General features: G+C 46.5%; 1 protein-coding gene across 1 annotated transcript in view; it reads left to right on the forward strand.

Moving 5' to 3' along the window:
• si:ch73-49p17.1 (protein LBH) overlaps window positions 1-22,752 on the forward strand; it is a 37,020-nt gene that overhangs the window by 12,977 nt on the left and 1,291 nt on the right. Inside the window, exons 2-4 of the mRNA XM_034159428.1 lie at window positions 10,710-10,765; window positions 20,139-20,217; window positions 20,693-20,861. Coding sequence (XP_034015319.1) covers window positions 20,140-20,217; window positions 20,693-20,861 — 247 coding nt within the window. The 5' untranslated portion in view covers window positions 10,710-10,765; window position 20,139. The remainder of the gene's footprint in view (window positions 1-10,709; window positions 10,766-20,138; window positions 20,218-20,692; window positions 20,862-22,752) is intronic.

Raw genomic sequence — 22,752 nt, forward strand, 5'->3', positions numbered from 1 at the left:
TATATTTAACCAGTTCTAAATATGTCCTATATACAGTACGCATTGAACCCAAACTTTGCCAGTGTCCTGTCGATTTTATTTTTATTGAATGTAGTTCACAGGGGATGTAATAGACAGAAACCTTTGTAAGTTGTTTTAAAATGCAAGACCAGTTGAACACTTGGGGCTTGGTTTTGACACATGACAACATTTCAGTAATCTGCACAGGCACTGAATCAAGTGTATCATCCTTCTAGACACACATATTAACACATGGATAATCTCATTCAAGCTTAATGGCTGGAATATGGAATTATTATTCAGTCAGAGGGGGGAAAAACATGAGTGAAGCATCAAGATGTAAACCCCGGTGTCTGTCACGCTTCACGTCACCACACAGTGAATGCACCGCTTGAAACAAACTGAAGTTCATGTGGGTTCCACAGGCATCTTCAGGTGCTCCCTACAGTACACTGGAGACAGGTTTTTGTTTTTTTAAATGCAGCTGGTAGTGATGGTACAGATTCCTTCTGGAGGAAGAATACAAGCCTCTGATGGGGAATAAAGGCTGCATTGTCCCGCTCTTGTGATCATGAGGGGCGGAAGCAATTTCAGGTTTCAAGTCTCACAGCGGCATAACCCCAGCATGATGGTGCTAATTGCATGAAAGCACACATGAATACTCCCTAAATCAGCTCTTGACTTTGCATTTTCAGACGGTCAGAGGGAATCTGTTAGTTTCTTGTCCCCATGGGAACAGCAGCTGCTGGCCTGATTGTCCGGAACATTGATGCATATAAAGCAACAGTCTGTTCCTACTTTTACTGATATGATAATGCAATTAAAAGTTGGAAAAAGTCATGACAGTGAGTGATTAAGATCCAGTGAGGCCTTTAAACCACACTGAGAGTTGTATGAATCGTCATGTTGACTAGCTGCCATCGATAATAATTAACCTTTTGTTGACTTTCTACCAGACTAAATTATCACAGCAACTTTGGCCTGTGTGCTTAGAGGCTGTCATAACCGAGGCACAAGTGTTTTGAACATCAGCCAGGCTGCTTATGTTGCAGTGTTGTGGAGCTCCATATTGTATAATTTAGCATGTTACGATTATGAAACCATCTGCATAAATTCATGTTCATGTGTTGTTTTGCAGGCGTGTGTGCACCTCTTATCATCCCTTTCTACATCCTCTTGACATTTCTCACTGGTTGATCATGACAGACAGCAATCCCTTCCATAAATTAAGACAGCACAGCTGTGTGTTAAAAGCTCACACCAGCGTCCATATTTTTACAATGTGAGAACACTGTGACTGTTTGCCAGCTTTGTAAAGCGCAGCCTTTGACACTGCACAGTGTTTTACTTTTTGCACTGCTTCATAACAACAGTGTCGTTAGACAAGTTCCTTTTTTAAATGGCTTTATTAATATTAAAACACTGAGCACTCAGCCCTTTGAGTGCTCAGCTCACCCTCAGTATATATGTCATCACTCATCTTCAACTGCTTATCCAGGATCGGGTCGCGGGGCAACAGCTGTTGCAGGGCACCCCAAACTTCCCTTTCCCGAGCCACACTGACCAACTCTGACTGGGGGATCCCAAGGCGTTCCCAGGCCAGTGTGGAGATATAATCTCTCCACCTAGGCCTGGGTCTTCTCTGCGGTCTCCTCCCAGATGAACATGCCTGGAACATCTCCCTAGGGAGGCACCCAGGGGGCATCCTTACCAGATGCCTGAACCACCTCAGCTGGCTCCTTTCAATGCGAAGGAGCAGCGGCTCTACTCCAAGCTCCCCATGGATGACTGAGCTTCTCACCCTATCTCTAAGGGAGACACCAGCCATCCTCCTAAGGAAGCCTATTTTGGCCTCTTGTACCCGCAATCTAGTTCTTTCGGTCATGACCCAACCCTCAAAACCATAGGTGAGAATAGGGGCAAAGATGGACCAGTCAATCGAGGGCTTCGCTTTTGGCTCAGCTCCCTTTACATTACAACAGTATGGCAGAGCAAATACAATACCGCGCCTGCTGTGCCTATTCTCCGGCCAATCTCATGCTCCTTTGTCCCCTGACTCGTGAACAAGACCCCGAGGTACTTGAACTCCTTCACTTGGGGCAAGACCTCATTCTCCACCCGGAGTAGGCAATCCATCGATTTCCTGGTGAGAACCATTGCCCCAAATTTAGAGGCACTGATCCTCATCCCATCCGCTTTACACTCGGCTGGGAACCGATCCAGTGAGTGTTGGAGGTCACAGGCTGATGAAGCCAACAGGACCACATCACCTGAAAAAAGCAGTGATGAGACCCTGAGCCCACCAAACTGGAAACCCTCCTCCCCCAACTATGCCTCAATATCCTGTCCATGAATATCACAAACAGGATTTCTGACAATGCGCAGCCCTGGCGGAGGCCAACCCCCACCAGAAACAAGTCCGACTTTCTGCCGAGCACCTGAACACAGCTCTCACTTTGTGAGTACAGAGATTGGATGGCCCTGAGAAGGGACCCCCTCACTCCATACTCCCGCAGCACCTCCCACAGTATCTCCCGTGGTACCCGATCATATGTCTTCTCCAAGTCCACAAAACGCATGTAGACTGCATGGAGATACTCCCAGGCCCCCTCCAGGATACTTGTGAGAGTGAAGAGCTGGTCAGTTGTTCCACGACCAGGACGGAACCTGCATTGTTCTTCTTCAATCACAGGTTCAACTATCGGCCAAACCCTCCTTTCCAGCACCCTGGAGTAGACTTTACCAGGAAGGCTGGGTAGTGTGATGCCCCTGTAATTGGCACACACTCTCCCACCCCAGTTTGCCACTCCTTAGGCACTCTCCCAGACCTAAACGCAATGTTGAAGAGACATCTCATCTAAGACAGTCCCTCCACACCGAGAGCCTTCAGCATTTCTGGATGGATCTCATCAACCCCCGGGGCCTTGCCACTGCAGAGTTGTTTGACTACCTCAGGGAAATGAATGAAAATCCTCCATCAGCTTCCAGCTCTGCCCTACTATAGAGGGTGCTCTGGTCTGATGCAGGAGTTCCTCAACGTGTACCTTCCAGTGCCAGATTACATCCACAGTTGTGGTCAATAGAGCCCATCCTTATTCAGGGCTCGAAATAGTATGTACATGTGCTAGTTTGTGCATGTATTATTTGAGCGGTGCACATAATTTTATACTGCACTTGCACTGGTGCAAGTAACTTTATCCAACTTTTATCAACTATAAGCACCAGTAAAATGAACCAATAAAGGGATAAATAAGGAAAAACAATTTCCAGTGTGTTGTCTTTGTCTTCCCTGTGTTTTATGACTCAGACACACGGAGCGAGTTGCTGCGCTCCATTTGTTGTGTTCGCCCACACATGTAAACAAAGAAAAGAAAAAAAAACTGGCTGGCTGCGGTTCCTCTCTCTCTCTCCCCCTCAAACTCTGTCATCATTGTGTTATAAACCAGTCACCATTTGTTTTTTATACATCTGTGTAGTTAATAAAATTATCTTCACGGATGATTAGTTCGCGCATGCACGTGAAAAAAAAAGTGGCTGCCACTGCGGTTCCTTTACGGAACCCAGGAGACATCACTTAAAGTGATATTTTTTTCTGGCCATGATCATTTGTGCGCACGTTTTCCTTTAATTAAGCACACGAATTAATAAAATGTGCTCTCAAATTAATAAAATGTGTGCACATTCTCTCCACATGCAAAACATTTTGCGATGACACTTTCAGGGCTCCGTAGTTCCTCGCTCTCTCTCCCCTGAAACTCTGTCATAATTGTGTTATAAACCAGTCACCATTTGTTTTATTATACATCTGTGTAGTTAATAAATAAAATAATCTTGATGATTGGTTCGCACGCACACGTAAAAAAAAAAACTGAGGGGAGAGCAGCAGCAGAAGCGGGAAACTCTCCCCCAGAGAGGAATTAAGAGTCTGACACATCAGAGGAGGAGTTTTAAGGTTGATATAAGAATGACTTTTGGTTGTGCAAGTAACTTTTTTTTGGTGCAAGTAATTTTAATTTTTTTGTTACTAGCACCAGTGCAAGTAGGTTAAAAATGTATTTCGACCCCTGTTATTGTAGACAGCTTAGGTGGTTCCCCGTTTTTCCCTTCTGAGGTGTCTCACTGTCCGCCAGAAGCACCTTGGTGCCGACCGAAAGTCCTTCTCCATGGTTGCTCAGAACTCCTCCCACACCCGCTCCTTTTCCTCCCCCACCGCAGAGTCTGCTGCCCTTCGGGCCTGTCGGTACCTTGCAACTGCCTCCGGAGTCCTCCGAGATAATATATCCCGGAAGGACTCCTTCTTCAGTCGGACGGCTTCCCTGACCACCGGTGTCCACCATGGTGTTTGACGGTGTATATGTCATATAAGTGTATAAAACAAACAAACTATAAAATACGTGTACTATACATCAATAGGGCACTGGCAATAGAGCTCTAAATTAAGGCAAATTTTTCTTTTTCACAACCTTAAAATGGTGTTGTGTAGTTATGAATGCTTTCTTGTATTTTATAATTGAAGATCATGGTGTTGTGTGGGCCGCCAGAAGAGGTACTGCTGGCCCACCACCAAAGGGCGCCCTGCCTGAAGTGCGGGCTTCAGGCACGAGAGGGCGCTGCCGCCACGGACACAGCCGGGAGTGACAGCTGTCACTCATTAATTCCTGACAGCTGTCACACATTCTTCATCATCACACTCCATAAAAACCAGACGTCATCTCCACCTCGTTGCCGAGATATCGTACTTCATTGTAGGTAATATCCTCAGCCTTTTTGTGTTTATCTGTAATCTGTACATTGTGAGTGTTTGCAGGCGTACCGGTTCCTTGTTTGTGGAAGCTGAGTGAGTGCAGGACGGCAGTCTTTTTCTCTGAGGGATCACTGCAAACACATCAGCATATTGAGTGAGAGGTGGATGGGGCATTCCCACCGTTGTTGTTACTGGGTGTACACACACCCACACTTGACTGTCTTTGTTCTCGCCAGCAGTACCAGATCCGACAGTCGGGGACGGTGATCACCTGGGAATTCGGGACTTGGCGGCTCCAGTATTCTCTGGGTTCGGTGGCGGAGGAAATCGTGTGGTTCCGGTTCATCTCAGGACAGACGTCTTCTATCCTCGAGCCTGCCCACACGTCACCTTTGTGATTTGACTGTAATTATATTCTGAGATTGTCTGTATATTCGTTGTGCACGTTTCACAACATTAAATTGTTACTTTTTGGCTCATCTATTGGCCGTTCATTTGCGCCCCCTGTTGTGGGTCCGTGTCACTACACTTTCACAACACATGGGTAAGGTTAGACCTTACGCATTTGAAGATCCTTGGGACGACTTTGTTGTGATTTGGCACTATATACATCTATGTATAAAGCAAGAAACATCTGTGTGTGGGTATGCGGCTCCCATATTTCTCTGACTGTTTGTCAGATCGACCTCAGCTTTTGGATATTGCTTGCGCATGGCAAGATGATGTGCATCCTTTATTATGAAAATTATGGGGATTTTCAAAACCTTTGTTTTGAAACTTTTATTTTTATTAACATTGTAACATTCATACTTCCAAGATGGTGTGGGTCGCTGATATTACTGGTAGCAAAGTTAAACAACATCAGATAGGTCATGTTGTTCGCACCATTTCACAGTAAAACATTTAATGCCAGCATCGCAGCAAATAGTTTTACTGTGAAAGGCATGCTGTCAGTGTTCTGTGCGACTGAGATTAACTTGACAACACTGAGGAGATGTTAGCTAAAATCTGTTTTTTGGATAACACCAACAAATTTCCCACTATTTGTACAAATTTCATTAAGTACATAAACTGAAGAAAATCTTTGCTGTGAGTTCAAGTTTAAATAAATTGTGCTCAGGAGGTGGGACACTGATTCGCTGTTTCAAATATTATAAATGTTCTGCTTAATTTTGTCAGCGTATCTTCCAATAACCTGTTTAATAGGATTTCTTTTATTTTCATATAATTGATAATAAAATTGATTTTTAAAAGAATATGAAATAATATATTCAAATAATAATATAATACAACATAAGTACACCTCTATGTACATCCCACCTTCAAACACAGCTTCATTTGACCTTCCAATCTTCTTAAGCTCACAATTTTCTATAGGAATGCAAATTTCCTACGGGCACTGCACTAATAAATTTAATTGAAGACATATGTGCACAAAGTACTTATATCACAAAGTAACAGTTTTGGAATATTCACAATCAGAATTTTCAAAACATGCTGCAGATACTTTTTTCAGAGTTTGCATACATTGGCACCTGTTGCTGAATTCAAGATTTATACAGAATATATATAATAACCCGCGATAAGCGAAATCCGCGAAGTAGTCAGCGCTATTTTTTGCAATTATTATAGATGTTTTAAGGCTGTAAAACCCCTCACTACACACTTTATACACTTTTCTCAAACAGGCATTAACATTTTCTCACTTTTCTCTCCTGTGTAAACACTCTCTTTTTTCTTCTGGGCGAGAAGATTATAAACAGACAGACGCAGAACTCTCCCTTCGCTCACTGCCTCCGGAGGTACAGATGCGGGACACGCAAAGAATCCAAGTCCTCTCTCGGTGGCCATGGAGCTCTGCAGCTGCGGTCAACATCCGCATCAAAACAGCGAGCGTAGTCTCTGGACCTGTTGCCAGATTTGGCGCAGCTCCACACAGCAGACAGGAGGGTGGTGTGAGTGGCACGCTGCTGCATTTACCGAGCCCGCAGACTCAGTAAACGCATCGGAGGCAGTGAGAGCAATTGCGGTGATGCCACCCGGTGCCGCGACTGGCCCGCCTGCATAAGGAAGCAGAACACAGTGCGCTGTTAAAAAAAAAAAAAAGCATGCAAAATTGCATTAAAAAAATCAGCAAAACTGCGAGGCTGTGAAATATGATCCGTTATAGCGAGGGACCACTGTATATACTAAGTCCCTTCGGCTGCTCCCTTGTTTTCACTCGGGGTCGCCATAGCAAATCCAGGGTGGATCTGCATGTTGAATTGGCACCGGTTTTACGCCGGATGCCCTTCCTGAGTCTGCGGGCTCGGTAAACGCAGCAGCGTGCCACTCACACCGCCCTCCTGTCTGCTGTGCGGAGCTGCGCCAAATCTGGCAACAGGTCCAAAGACTACGGGGTGGTGGCCAAGTGCTTAATGCACTTGATTTCAGTGCAGAAGGTTCCGGGTTCAAATCCCACCCCTGCATATTTTATATATATATACGAGGTCTATTAGAAAAGTATCCGACCTTATTATTTTTTTAAAAAACCATATGGATTTGAATCACGTGTGATTACATCAGCCAAGCTTGAACCCTCGTGGAGTTTTTTCACGCCTGTCGGTGACGTCATTCGCCTGTGAGCACACCTTGTGGGAGGAGTGGTCCAGCCCCCTCGTCGGATTTTCATTGTCTGAGAAGCTGCTGAGAGACTGGCGCTGTGCTTCATCAAAATTTTTTCAAAAACTGTGAGGCACATCCGAGTGGACACCATTCGAGAAATTCAGCTGGTTTTCTGTGAAAATTTTAACGGCTGATGAGAGATTTTGGATTGTTTCTATCGCTGTAAGGACTTCCCACGGAGCGGGACATCGCGCAGCGCTCCGAGCCGACGTCGTCATCCTGTTTCAAGCTGAAAACCTCCAAATTAAGCCTCTGTTAACCTCTGTTAAGAGAACAGAGAACTTTCAGAAGAGGTCGGAATCAGCAGTTTATCCGGACATTCCACTGTTAAAGGAGATTTTTCTTAATGAAAGACGTGCGGACGGATTGGCGTGTCGGCTCGCAGCTGGCGCGGCGCGCCCGCCACAGGAAAAACACCTCCGTTGGAAGCCTTAAGGACAAATGCCCTGCTGTTAAACAATTTCTCAGATACTCACTCAAACTGAAAGCCACCAAAAGCCGCCTGGATTTTACAAATGGTTATCAACACGGAGGGGCCATGAGCGGCTGCCTGCCAACAGTTTGACATGTGGACTCATCAGACCACAGCACACTTTTCCACTTTGCGTCTGTCCATTTCAAATGAGCTCGGGCCCAGAGAAGTCGGTGGCATTTCTGGATGTTGTTGATGTATGGCTTTCGCTTTGCATGGTCGAGTTTTAACTTGCACTTGTAGATGTAGTGACAAATTGTGTTAACTAGGGCTGCAGCTATTGATTATTTTTGTAATCGAGTATTCTATCAATTATTCTGGCAATTAATTGAGTAATCGGATAAAAAGTACTTTGCGTTTTTAAACAACATCAATAGTCCAGGGCTCTCCCTAAGCAATGGCACAATGTCCCTGTTCTGTTTTTTTCCCCCAACTTGTAAAATGTAACCATTTTGAGTTTTTTTTTTTTTTTTTTTAAGGTTGGTGGACTGGATCCCTACGTGATTTTTTTTTTTTTTATCCCTGTTTCTCTGCAATTCAGCAGATACATTTCAGCAGGAGGTTGAACATGCAAGTTTGTGAAGCATTGTGTGTTGCCCAGAAAAAGCGAAACACTTCAGCGAGTCTGAACAGCAGCCGGCTTCGACTGCGGGTACCCGGCCGTCGGGTCAATAGTCACTCACCACGTCGAGCAGACCGTGTGTTTTTCAATAATAGACAAACACACTGCTTTGCTTTAAATGTGCAGTAAGTCTATTTCAGATGATCAGTGTGGACCCTCTTTCTCTTAAAAGGCTTTATTTTACTGTGTGTCGCATTGGAAAGCGGTAGCTTTAAGGGATAAATTATTAGCTGTTACACGGCCTGAGCGCCATGCTCTAGTCTTCTGTTGTTTTTCTGGGGGACATTACAGCGCAACACACAGGCCTGGCATATGTACGACAACGTTTAAATGAAGCTTCGAGGCACAAAATTTGCCTCAATCATTTTTTGTAATCGAATTATTCGAGTAATCGTTTCAGCCCTAGTGTTAACTGACAATGGTTTTCTGAAGTGTTCCTGAGCCCACGCAGTAAGATCCTTTACACAATGATATCGGTTTTTAATGCAGTGCCGCCTGAAGGATCGAAGGTCATGGGCATTCAATGTTGGTTTTCGGCCTTGCCACTTATGTGTAGAAAGTTCTCCAGATTGTCTGAATCTTCTGATTATATTATGGACTGTAGATGATGGAACTTCCAATTGAATGTTGAGAAACATTGTTCTTAAACTGTTGGACTATTTTTTCATGCAGTTGTTCACAAAGTGGTGATCCTCACCCCATCTTTGCTTGTGAATGGCTGAGCCTTTTCGGGATGCTCCTTTGATACCCAATCATGACACTCCTGTTTCCAATCAGGTGTTCTTTGAGCATTCATCAACTTTCCCAGTCTTTTGTTGCCCTGTCCCAACTTTTTTGAAATGTGTTGCAGGCATCCATTTAAAATGAGAAAATATTTGCACAAAACCAATAAAGTTTATCAATTTGAACATTAAATATCTTGTCTTTGTGGTGTATTCAATTGAATATAGGTTGAAGAGGATTTGCAAATCGTATTCTGTTTTTATTTACATTTTACACAACGTCCCAACTTCATTGGAATTGGGGTTGTACATTAAAATCACTTCAGGTCAAAAACACAAGTCAACTTAGAAACAAAGTCGACTTAAAATAAAATTTTGATAGCTTGTTACATGATGGATACGAGCATTTTGATTGATCAGATTCACCAATGGCCGTACACCAATATATTGGATTTGAGTACTTATTTACAGAATGTTTGGTACCAAATGATTAAATTACAGTACTGCTACCAGCGCATTTTCTTCAAAAATGTGACTTAAGTAGTTCTTGCACCCAGGTTTTCAATTACAACATGTATTTCTGGTGATATTTTTAAATTAATATTGGGACTGTTTTCCATGTGTTACATCTGTCAACTGGGAGCCAACTTTTAGCATTGATGCCAGATTGATATTCAAAACAACAACAGTACTTACTCAAACCTACATCGCTGAATCCAACCTCAAGGTATACCAAGGTATAATCTACAGTAGCCAGTGTGATCATGATCCATGAAATCCTCCTGGAGTTTTCTAATCCATTAGGTTTTAGAGACTCTGCTCCCTTGTGGCCAAAATTGGAACAGAAATGATCCCACCATCAAACGTGGCTGAGGTTTTGATGAGTTGACCTTGTGTCCCAAGATTCATCTTGATATATGAAGACTTTGTCAAGATATCACATATGCAAGGTTTCTGAGACTCTGCACCCTAGTGTCCACAATTAAAATCAAAACATGCCTCAATGTCAAACATATCCAAGTCTGAGCGAAGGATTGTGAGCGAACCTATCCTTCAAACATACATGCCATACAGCACTGACAATACCAATATTGTTAATGTGCACATAAGACAGTGATTATCTGAGTGCTGCCATGTAGCAGAATTGTGATAGAGCTATGTTGTGTATTCCAGTATTAACTCTAGACCCATCTGTTCATGCACAAACAGCAGCAACAAGCTTTTTAGCTGAACAACAAAACTGCTGTCACTCTACTGAGTGTGTCTCTGTGCACATGGATGGATCATTACAAACCACAACTTCACAACAAAATCACAACAAAACATATATTCTAGAGGATCCTTTGATTCTCTGACTGTCATTGAGCATGAATTTGTTATTATGGAGGTGGTTTATTCCTGAATTTTGCCACCAAGAATAATAATACACTATTCTTATTCTGCATGTTGGTGATAAGCATAAAACCAGTGTTGTGTTCTTTTCAGTGAGAGGACAACGGAAAACTTTGCCACTGCTGAAGTAATACACTGTACCCCTAACGGTAAGTGTTGTCAGACATTAAAAAAAAATCTTCATTTTTTTGCCCCATCTACTGGGTCAAAAGAAATGTTTTATCCTCAGTGACTGAGAGTCATTTTTTTTGGTTGCAGATTTAAAAGTAAACATGATTTATGTAATGGTATAGAGTGAATTGATTATGTAACAAAAAGTTAATTCTGCAGAGCTATGGAGTGACCATGGGGGGGGGGAGCTCTCAAAATGCTACAAATCATATCTTGTGAACATGTTTGGTTATCTGATATCACATTTTTATTAATTTGTGCCCATGTTTTCCTTATTTATGTATTTTTTTGCATGAGAAAGGTGTACGAGGTCTGTTAGAAAGGTATCCGACATTTTTATTTTTTTCAAAACCCTGATGGATTTGAATCATGTGTGCTTGCATGAGCCAACCTTGAACCTTCGTGCGCATGCGTGATTTTTTTCACGCCTGTCGGTGGCGTCATTTGCTTGTAAGCAGCCTTTGTGTGAGGATGGGTGTAGTCTCTCGTCGTTTTTTTCTTTGCAAGGAAATGGCGGAACAACTGGAGCAGCGCGACTGCATCAAATTTTGGCAGAAACTTGGCGACAGCCAGGTGGAAACCATTCGGATTATTCAGATGGCTTTCGGTGACGATGCTATGGGTATCACGCAGATTAAGGAGCGGTACAACCGGTTTAAAGACGTCCGCGCAGCGGTGGAGAGCGCGCCGTGCTCCAGGTGGCCATCAACATGCTGAAATGACCGGATCATTCCAAAGTGAATGCTGTGATGATGTGGGACTGTCATGTGACTAGCCGAGAAATTGTGGAAGAGGTGGACATCAGCACTTTTTCGGCACATTCCACTGTGACAGAAGATTTTGCCATGAAATGAGTTGCAGCGAAATTCATGCCGATGGCTTCGGCACGAAGCTGATGGCGGAGCAAAAGCGCCTCCGTGTTGAAGCCTCACAGGACATGCTGGGACATGCCCAGCTCGTCCACAATTCGGAAGATTCAGACGGCTTTCAGTGGCTTTTCAGTTGTGTGACTATCCAAGAAATTTTGGATGAGCTGGGCATGTCACAACATGTCCTGTGAGGCTTCAACACGGAGGCACTTTTGCTGCGCCATCAGCTTCGTGCCGATGAATTTCGCTGCAACTCTTTTAATGGAAAAATCTTCTATCACAGTGGAATGTGCCGAAAAAGTGCTGATGTCCACCTCTTCCACAATTTCTCGGATAGTCACACGATGGTCCCACATCATCACAGCGTTCACTTTGGAATGATCCGGTCATTTCAGCATGTTGATGGCCACCCGAAGCGTGGCGCGCTCTCCACCGTTCATCACGCATGCGCACGAAGGTTCAAGGTTGGCTCATGCAAGCACACGATTAAAATCCATCAGGTTTTTGAAAAAAATAAAAAGGTCGGATACTTTTCTAACAGACCTCGTATGTACAGAGACCAGTCAAATTTAAGGTCATCATTACTTATGGATACGGACGGAGCTTTGTATCCATTTTCTGAATCCTTACGGGTATGGATGCAACAGAACAGTAGTACTGGTAATCGTGGGGGCAGTGTAGCTATAGTTCAAGAAAGACACAACCAGAGGAAAAAGGACATGAAGAAGACTGTTAAGAATAGTGGAATATTTTGGTGAGATTTTTACCTTTTTAATCTTATGGTAAAGTATTTAATGATTCCACAGACCACCTCCTACGACACCGATGGCTGTGGTTTTGTTTCTTTTGTGGAAGAAAGGTTATTCCAACTTCTTTCACCTTCAACATATTTGATATTGTCAGAAACTTTCAAGATAATTGCAAGTTTAGCTACAAATTGCTGTACCGTCTGAGATGCAAGCCTAGATTTGATCTGTTTTGGTGAAAGAATATCCTTCTCCGCTCTACTCCACTATGAATCTAAGAGTGGTGACGCAAAATGCAGAATTTGCACTGTGCACAATTTCTCCAGTCACAGCCACAGAAGCCTATAACATCTTCTGGGGTGTCTGGGTCTCTTGGGGGCTTTCCTCACTCTTCTCCTTCTTGCACAGTCACTCAGTTTTGAAGAAGTGTCTGCTCCATGCAGATTTACCATAGAGTGCCATACTGGTTGTATTTCTTCATAATTGATGTAAATAAAGTCCAAGACATATTCAGTGGCAGTTTTACCATCAGAGAGCCTTGTCCACAAACTACCACAAAAGACTCCAAGCTGTCATTGATGTTAAAGGGGGCAAGACATGGTATTAAGAACAGGGGTATGTAAGCTTATGATCAGGGTCATTTGGGTAGTTTCTTGTTGTGTGGGCCGCCAGAAGAGGAGGTACTGCTGGCCCACCACCAGAGGGCGCCCTGCCTGAAGTGCGGGCTTCAGGCACGAGAGGGCGCTGCCGCCTCCAGGAACAAGCCGTGGTGACAGCTGTCACCCATCAACCATGACAGCTGTCACTGATCATCTACTCCACATCTGGAATAAAAGCAGGAAGACACCTCCACCACATTGCCGAGATATCATCTTCATCAAGAGGTAATATCCTCAGCCTTTGTGGTAATTTTCTAAATCTATCTATTGTGAGTGTTTGCAGGAGTACCGGTCCTTAGTTTGTGGAGGCTGTGCAGGACGGCACTCTTTTCCTCTGAGGGATCGCTGCAACACGTATTGAGTGAGAGGTGGAGGTGGAATTCCCACCATAATTGTTACTGGGTGCACACACACCCACACTTGACTGTTTTTGTTTTCTGCCAGCAGTACCAGATCCGACACGCCGAGATGGTGGCCACCTGGGGACTTCGGGACTTGGCGGCTCCAGTATTCCTCGGGTTCGGTGGCGGTGGAAATCGTGTGGTTCCGGTTCATCTCCAGACGGGCGTCTCCTATCGTCGAGCCTGCCCACACGACACCTTTATTAATTGACTTGTGTACATTCTGTAATCTGCTGTGTTTGGTTGTGACATTCACAACAGTAAAGTGTTCTAATTTCACTCCTTCCATTGTCCGTTCATTTACGCCCCCTGTTGTGGGTCCGTGTCACTACACTTTCCCAACAGGATATCTCGGCCAGCGTCATGGACTCCGAGGGGCGTCACCCGGCTGTTGAACGACCAATGGGAGAGCAGGGAGCGCAGGCATCTGCAGGAGGCGTGATTGGTGAGCTACAGCACATTCTCACCGCCTTTACAGCTCGGTTGGATCAAATGACCGAGCAAAACATCCTCCTGAACCGCAGGGTGGAGGCTGTATCCGCGCAAGTGGCGGCGAGCGCTCAGGGCGCTGCTGCAGCTCCTCCTCCTGCCGACCCTGTGCAGGATACGAATGTTCCTGTGGTGGTTCAACAACCCCTCCCACCATCCCCTGAAGCATACATAAGCCCTCCAGAGCCGTACGGAGGTTGTGTGGAGACGTGCGCGGACTTTCTCATGCAGTGTTCGCTCGTCTTCGCACAACGTCCCGTCATGTACGCATCAGACACTAGCAAAATAGCTTATGTGATTACTCTGCTTCGGGGAGAGGCACGCGCTTGGGCTACGGCGCTTTGGGAGCAAAATTCACGGCTCCTTCACATGTACACTGGGTTTGTGAGGGAGTTCAGAACAGTGTTTGATCACCCTAACAGGGGAGAGACCGCTTCAACTGTGCTGCTGTCAATGAGACAGGGACGCCGGAGCGCAGCCGCTTATGCAGTCGACTTCCGCATCGCGGCTGCGAGGTCCGGCTGGAATAACGCTGCGCTCCGCGCCGCCTTCGTAAACGGACTGTCGTCGGTCCTGAAGGAGCACCTGGTGGCCAAGGATGAACCGCGGGAATTAGATGGGCTTATCGATCTTGTTACATGGTTAGACAGTCGGTTGGAGGAACGCCGTCGGGAACGAGACGAAGGGCGTGGCCGGGCGCGCGCTGTCCCTCTTCCTTCTTCTTCCCACGCTCCCTGGCCTCTACGTCCCATGGGGCGACAGCTCCCCTTGCTGACGAAGCTATGGACATGAGCAGGGCCACATTCAGACCACCGAATAGACAGAGGAGGCTTCCCCGCAGGGCGTGTTTTGTTTGTGGCTCAATGGAGCACCAATTGAGCAATTGCCCAGAATGGTTAAACACCAACGCCCGCCCCTAGAAACTGGGCTTAGGGTGGGCCAAGAAATTCACGTGGGACACACACACATTTCCACACGGCTCCCAGTTACAATCCTTAGCGGGGATTTAACCCTTCAGGCCCCAGCACTGGTAGACACAGGGTCAGAAGGGAATCTGCTAGACAGCAGATGGGCCAGGGAGGTAGGGCTCCCTCTGGTGGCGCTTCCTTCACCATTGCAGGTGCGAGCACTAGATGGCACCCTACTCCCTTTAATCACACACAGGACACTACCAGTAACTCTGGTAGTGTCAGGGAATCATAGCGAGGAGATTGAGTTTTTTGTGACTCCTTCTACCTCCCGTGTGATTCTGGGGTTCCCCTGGATGCTAAAACACAATCCCCGGATTGATTGGCCGTCCGGGGTGGTGGTACAGTGGAGCGAGACCTGCCATCGGGTGTGTTTGGGATCCTCGGTTCCTCCCGGTTCCCAGGCTAAGGAGCAGGTCAAAGTTCCCCCCAATCTGTCGGCGGTGCCGGTTGAGTACCACGATCTTGCTTACGTTTTTAGCAAGGATCGGGCACTCACCCTTCCCCCGCACCGTCCGTACGATTGTGCCATCGATTTGTTGCCAGGCGTGGAGTTCCCGTCCAGCAGACTGTACAGCCTCTCCCGACCTGAGCGCGAATCGATGGAGACCTACATCCGGGACTCCTTAGCTGCCGGGCTGATCCGTAACTCCACCTCTCCGATGGGAGCAGGTTTCTTTTTTGTGGGCAAAAAAGATGGCGGTCTTCGTCCATGCATTGATTACCGGGGGCTGAACGAGATCACGGTTCGCAACCGATACCCATTGCCTTTGTTGGATTCGGTGTTCAACCCCCTGCATGGAGCCAAAATCTTCACAAAGTTGGATCTTAGGAATGCATACCACCTAGTTCGGATCCGGGAAGGGAGACGAATGGAAGACGGCATTTAACACCCCGTTAGGTCATTTTGAGTACCTGGTCATGCCGTTCGGCCTCACTAACGCCCCCGCGATGTTCCAAGCTTTGGTTAATGACGTCTTGCGGGACTTCCTGCACCGATTCGTCTTTGTATATCTGGACGATATACTCATCTTTTCTCCAGACCCTGAGACCCATGTACGGCATGTACGTCAGGTCCTGCAGCGGTTGTTAGAGAACCGGCTGTTTGTGAAGGGCGAGAAGTGTGAGTTTCACCGCACGTCTTTGTCCTTCCTGGGGTTTATCATCTCCTCCAACTCCGTCGCCCCGGATCCGGCCAAGGTCGCAGCGGTGAGAGACTGGCCCCAACCTACGAGCCGTAGGAAGCTGCAACAGTTCCTCGGCTTCGCAAATTTTTACAGGAGGTTCATTAAGGGGTATAGTCAGGTAGTTAGCCCCCTGACAGCCCTGACCTCACCAAAAGTTCCCTTCACCTGGTCGGATCGGTGCGATGCCGCGTTCAGGGAGTTGAAACAGCGCTTCTCGACTGCACCTGTCTTGGTGCAGCCCGATCCTAGTCGCCAGTTTGTGGTTGAAGTGGACGCCTCTGACTCAGGGATAGGGGCCGTGCTATCCCAGAGCGGAGAGACCGATAAGGTTCTTCACCCGTGTGCCTATTTTTCCCGCAGGTTGACCCCAGCAGAGCGGAACTATGACGTGCGCAATCGAGAGCTCTTGAGGAGTGGAGACACCTGCTGGAGGGAGCGTTAGTGCCTTTCACGGTTTTTACTGACCACCGGAACCTGGAGTATATCAGGACCGCCAAGCGACTGAACCCCAGGCAAGCCCGCTGGTCACTGTTTTTCGGCCGTTTTGACTTCCGGATCACCTACCGCCCCGGGACCAAAAACCAGAGATCGGATGCCCTGTCCCGGGTGCACGAACGGGAAGTCAAGACCGAGCTGTCGGATCCACCGGAACCCATCTTACCGGAGTCCACTATCATGGCTACCCTAACCTGGGACGTGGAGAAGACCGTCCGGGAGGCCCTGGCACGGAGCCCAGATCCCGGAACTGGACCAAAAGACAGACTATACGTCCCACCAGAAGCCAGGGCTGCCGTCCTGGACTTCTGTCACGGGTCCAAGCTCTCCTGCCACCCAGGGGTGCGTAGGACCGTGGCAGTGGTCCGGCAGCGCTTCTGGTGGGCGTCCCTGGAGACTGATGTCCGGGCTTACATCCAGGCCTGCACCACCTGTGCCAGGGGCAAGGCGGACCACCAGAAGGCACAGGGACTCCTACAGCCACTTCCTGTGCCTCATCACCCCTGGTCCCACATCGGTCTGGATTTTGTCACGGGCCTCCCGCCGTCCCGGGGACACACCACCATTCTCACGATAGTGGACCGATTCTCCAAGGCGGCCCACTTCGTGGCCCTCCCAAAGCTCCCGTCGGCCCAGGAGACGGCGGATCTCCTGGTCCACCATGTCGTCCGGCTGCATGGGATACCTACAGACATCGTTTCAGATCGCGGTCCCCAGTTCTCCTCGCAGGTATGGAGAAGTTTCTGCCGGGAACTGGGGGTCACCGTGAGCCTCTCGTCTGGGTATCACCCTCAGACTAACGGACAGGCCGAACGGGCCAATCAAGAGTTGGAGCAAGCCCTTCGGTGTACTACCTCCGCACACCCGACGGCTTGGAGTGAACATCTGGCCTGGATCGAGTACGCTCATAACAGCCAAGTGTCCTCTGCCACCGGCCTCTCCCCGTTTGAGGTGTGTCTGGGGTACCAACCCCCTTTGTTTCCTTTGGTGGAGGGAGAGGTCGGTGTGCCCTCGGTCCAGGCCCACCTGCGGAGATGCCGTCGGGTGTGGCGCACCGCCCGTTCGGCCTTGTTGAGGGCCCGGACAAGGGCAAAAGCCCATGCAGACCGTCGACAGTCCCCGGCCCCTGCATACCAGCCCGGGCAGGAGGTATGGCTATCCACCAAGGACATTCCACTCCAGGTCGAGTCGCCCAAGTTAAAAGACCGTTTCATCGGACCATTCACCATCCTTAAGGTCCTCAGTCCTGGATCCGCAGTGAGGCCGGGAGTCGGAGCCTCACTGCGGATCCATCCGGTCTTCCATGTCTCCAGGATTAAACCGCATCACACCTCACCCCTCTGTGCACCCGGTCCGGCGCCGCCTCCTGCCCGTATCATCGACGGGGAGCCGGCTTGGACAGTACGCCGGCTCTTGGACGTCCGTCGAATGGGCCGGGGCTTTCAGTATTTGGTGGACTGGGAAGGGTATGGACCCGAAGAACGCTCCTGGGTGAAGAGGAGCTTCATCCTGGACCCGGCCCTCCTGGCCGATTTCTACCATCGCCACAGGGGGGGGTCCTGTTGTGTGGGCCTCCAGAAGAGGAGGTACTGCTGGCCCACCACCAGAGGGCGCCCTGCCTGAAGTGCAGGCTTCAGGCACGAGAGGGCGCTGCCGCATCCAGGAACAAGCCGTGGTGACAGCTGTCACCCATCAACCATGACAGCTGTCACTGATCATCTACTCCACATCTGGAATAAAAGCAGGAAGACACCTCCACCACATTGCCGAGATATCATCTTCATCAAGAGGTAATATCCTCAGCCTTTGTGGTAATTTTCTAAATCTATCTATTGTGAGTGTTTGCAGGAGTACCGGTCCTTAGTTTGTGGAGGCTGTGCAGGACGGCACTCTTTTCCTCTGAGGGATCGCTGCAACACGTATTGAGTGAGAGGTGGAGGTGGAATTCCCACCATAATTGTTACTGTGTGCACACACACCCACACTTGACTGTTTTTGTTTTCTGCCAGCAGTACCAGATCCGACACGCCGAGACGGTGGCCACCTGGGGACTTCGGGACTTGGCAGCTCCAGTATTCCTCGGGTTCGGTGGCGGTGGAAATTGTGTGGTTCCGGTTCGTCTGCAGACGGGCGTCTCCTATCGTCGAGCCTGCCCACAAGACACCTTTATTAATTGACTTGTGTACATTCTGTAATCTGCTGTGTTTGGTTGTGACATTCACAACAGTAAAGTGTTCTAATTTAACTCCTTCCATTGTCCGTTCATTTATGCCCCCTGTTGTGGGTCCGTGTCACTACACTTTCCCAACAGTTTCTGTTGTCATTATGATTTAAAAACAGTAAACACAATTCATCACACTCGCTCATCTTCAACCTCTTTTCCGGGTTCAAGTCGCGGGAGCAACAGCTCCAGCAGGGGACCCCAGACTTCCCTTTCCCGTGCCACATTGACCACCTCTGACTGGGGGATCCCGAGGCGTTCCCAGGCCAGTGTGGAGATATAATCTCTCCACCTAGTCCTGGGTCTTCCCCGGTGTCTACTCCCAGATGGACGTGCCTGGAACACATCACTTGGGAGGTGCCCTGGAGGCATCCTTACCAAATGCCCAAACCACCTCAGCTGGCTCCTTTCAACATGAAGGAGCAGCGACTGTACTCTGAGCTCCCCACGGATGACCGAACTTCTCACCCTATTTCTAAGGTAGACACCAGCCACCCTCCTGAGGAAGCCCATTTTGGCCGCTTGTACCGCAATGTAATTCTTTCGGTCATGACCCAACCCTCATGACCATAGGTGAGGGTATTGTCAAACATAGTTGTTTGACAATAAATGGCTTCACCCAACCACTCATTCATGTTCATTTATGTTGAAAAATGGGCAAAAAAAAAAATTCTGCCAGGTTGTGTAAACTTTTGAGCACAACTATATACACACACTACTCTGGCTGTAACTTCTAACATTTATAAAAGGTAAGTTATTCATTTTTTGTTGCTGTTGTAAAAATGGATTTCTTGCAGAAATCTTTAACCTTTGAGTGAGGTTGTAAAAAGTGAACGTATCCTTACAATATGCCTGGGGCCTCATGATAATGATCCATGAAGTCACATAATTCATTATTGTGCATGTAGGAATGTGGGAAAGCAGGAACCTTTAAAATGGCGACATGATGAGCTTCTTTCCATTTGAAGAAAAATGCACAGATGTTTTTTTTGTTTGTTTTTTTTAATTGCACCACCTCTTTTAATAACTTTTTAATTGTTTTTATGCCACCTGATGGCCTGTGTCAGAATACATTGAAATGTCAAGTGGTATAAGAGCAGGACTTCACACTGGACACTGCCCATTGCTTCCGATTTGGTCATTAATCAGAAAGTATTAAATTTTGATGTCTGTGTTAGACAATAGCTTTAATTAGCTGAAGTGGAGACAGCTGTGGGGTTATATGAGTCAATGGAAAAACAGACACACTTCCCAAAAGCAGGGCAGGTGAAATCTTTGCTGTTGTTTATTGATTGGTGATTGTTGTTATGTTCTAGGATGACTGAGGTGATGAGCTCTCTGGAACCAGAGGCGGAGGACTTCAGCGGGGTTGGAACAGGAGGCGATCAAGGCACTGTATCCTTTCAGGTGTCCGTGTGCACGTCTTCAGATTATGTCAAAGCATTTCAGCTTGATTCAAGGATTCAACCTACATTTGTGAATCACTGCACTGAGTAAAGGAGTAAAATGTGGGTTGACACCAATAAGGTCATTAGCGGGACTCAGTCTTTGCTCTGAGTAAATGGTGTGTGTCTTATTATCCAGCTGGGACAAAGCGCCAGTGCTGCTCCCGCCACCTACTGTAAGATTTATTGCCTAAACACATTATTTAGTGGATTAAAAAAAACCTTGACACAGTGAGATGTTTTTATAAAATCCTTTTTGTTTTATTTTTAACGGAACCATGCTTGAATAAAGGGTTGAATTAAGAACGAAAACATTTTAAAAGTAGATGACAAAAACTAATACAACTTAGAATAACTTCTTCAATTTTATGGGGGTTTTTTTAATTGCAGAATGATTTTTTTTAACCTTACATAAGGTCCCACAGATCTTTCCTGATTCCCACGAAAGGTATCCCAAATTGTCCAAAAGGCTTCCTTCCATCGTAGTGGAGCCTACGGATGGAGCCCAGGTGGAGAGCGGTGAGCTCCGCTGGCCACCAGATGAGCCGAGCTCCCCAGATACCCAACCTGAGAGGCAGAGTGCAATGGAACAAGGTCAGGAGCTGTGTGTTTGCTTTGGTCTGAACCCAATGTAGAAGTTTAGACTTTGTTACATGCAGTGCTCTTGTTCTAGTACTTTCCACGCACACCTGTTCCTGATTTGCAGCTCGTCACCTGGGGTTATATAAGATCACTGGGTGCTTTAGTCCCTAGCCAGATTGATGTGCCTTGTACCTCTTTCCAGCTTTGTTCTTTGCGTTCCATAGTCCTGCCTGCATCCGATTGACCATGCCTAAGCCTGATGATTTTTGTATAGCTGTATTTTCTGGACTGCTTACTTATGTACAGACCATTGCAATCCTCACAAGTAAAACCTTTTTACAACCAGAGCTGTTTGGTTGAGCCGTGCATTTGTGTCCAACTGTTTCTGACCAACCATCCTGATAGAACTGCACAATTAATACACATTATATGATATAACAATAATGAGATAGTAGAGAAAAGTAATAACACACACATGCATGCATGCACATGATAAGCAGTAAAACAATTGCAATGACATAAAGTTAGAAATGGAGCAAGCAGAATGTAACTCATATCAGGCAGTCCTATTTGCAGTTGCCATATAAGACAACGACCACCATAGCAATTACACATAGTGCTGCTATAGCCTGCAGACAAGATCTTAGGGTGTTAAACATATGCCATTCAAATGTTTTGTAATTTGTGTACATATTGTTGAAATGTGATTTTGTGTAACTCCTGGGAATATTATGGAGGAAACCTGTGTGACATAACCTTCCAAACAAAGATTTGAATTTAATTTACAGAAACATTTGCTTTTTCTACAAGTATTCTAAAATTAGAATTTTACACATTTAAGAAAGTTTATTCAAGTCAAACATTTGGAAAGTTTGCCTAATTGTGAATATGATTCTGCAATTAGTGTAGAATAAACTTTGTAAATTAAACAAAATGAGGACTTCAGACAACTTTATTGATTCTTAAAAGGGCAATTACATTTACACTCCAATTACTTCAGACAAGATACAGCAATTAATCCACAATTATTACTTGTTTACCGTAATAATGGCACACATCAAAATTAAAGACAAGACATATACATTTGACATTGTTTATGTGCTCTAAACTTGAAGCAATCCGTCATCCGAATTGAGGCAAAGTGGGTGAAGGCCGTAGCAGGAGGGGCCCACACCGCCCAGCTTTGGGGTTGAAGGCTGCAGCAGTAAAAACCACGCTGCCTTCGAGGAGGCAGGGAGGAAGCCAGGGCGAGGGGAGTGGAGAGACAAGGGGGGGGTAATAAGAATGGAGGGAGGGAGACATGCGTTGTGTGCAGATTAGTTAAATTTCTGTCAATTTCTGTCCGTATGTAAAGTCTGACAGTTTCTGACTTTGTGTGTGTAAAGTCTGATGTTGCTAGGCAACAGCAGGCTGGGGGTGGGGTGGGGTGGGGGATAGATGAGAAGGGGGAGCCGAATTCCTTCACCAAGGCCGTAGATCCTTCTGGGGGAAGTGCAGGTGAGATTGAGATTATAGATGCTGTCATGAATCTTGATAGAAAATTGAACAGGCACAAGAATAGCGCCCTGTGGAACATTGCAAGTCATGTAAAGCTTATTACAAGTTGACTTATTTACATTTACAAGTTGTTGATGATTTATAACATAGTTGCAGAGCCAAATGTACATCAGTCCACTGAAGGCATAAGAAGTGAATTTGATGAATAAAATGGTAAACGCCCTAATCACTAGATTTTTTTTAAGTACACAAAGGGTTCAATTATTTTTTCCATTAGCATTGGGAAAGAAACTCCATGTAGGGGAGGTTTACTTTTTTTTTTTTCAATGACAAGTCAAGTCAACAACACCACTGGTAGAGTCTTGCGACCAGATTGGCTAAATGTCTGCTAACAGTTCTGACAATG

This window comes from Thalassophryne amazonica, chromosome 19 (assembly GCF_902500255.1).
Source record: "Thalassophryne amazonica chromosome 19, fThaAma1.1, whole genome shotgun sequence".
NCBI lineage: Eukaryota > Metazoa > Chordata > Actinopteri > Batrachoidiformes > Batrachoididae > Thalassophryne > Thalassophryne amazonica.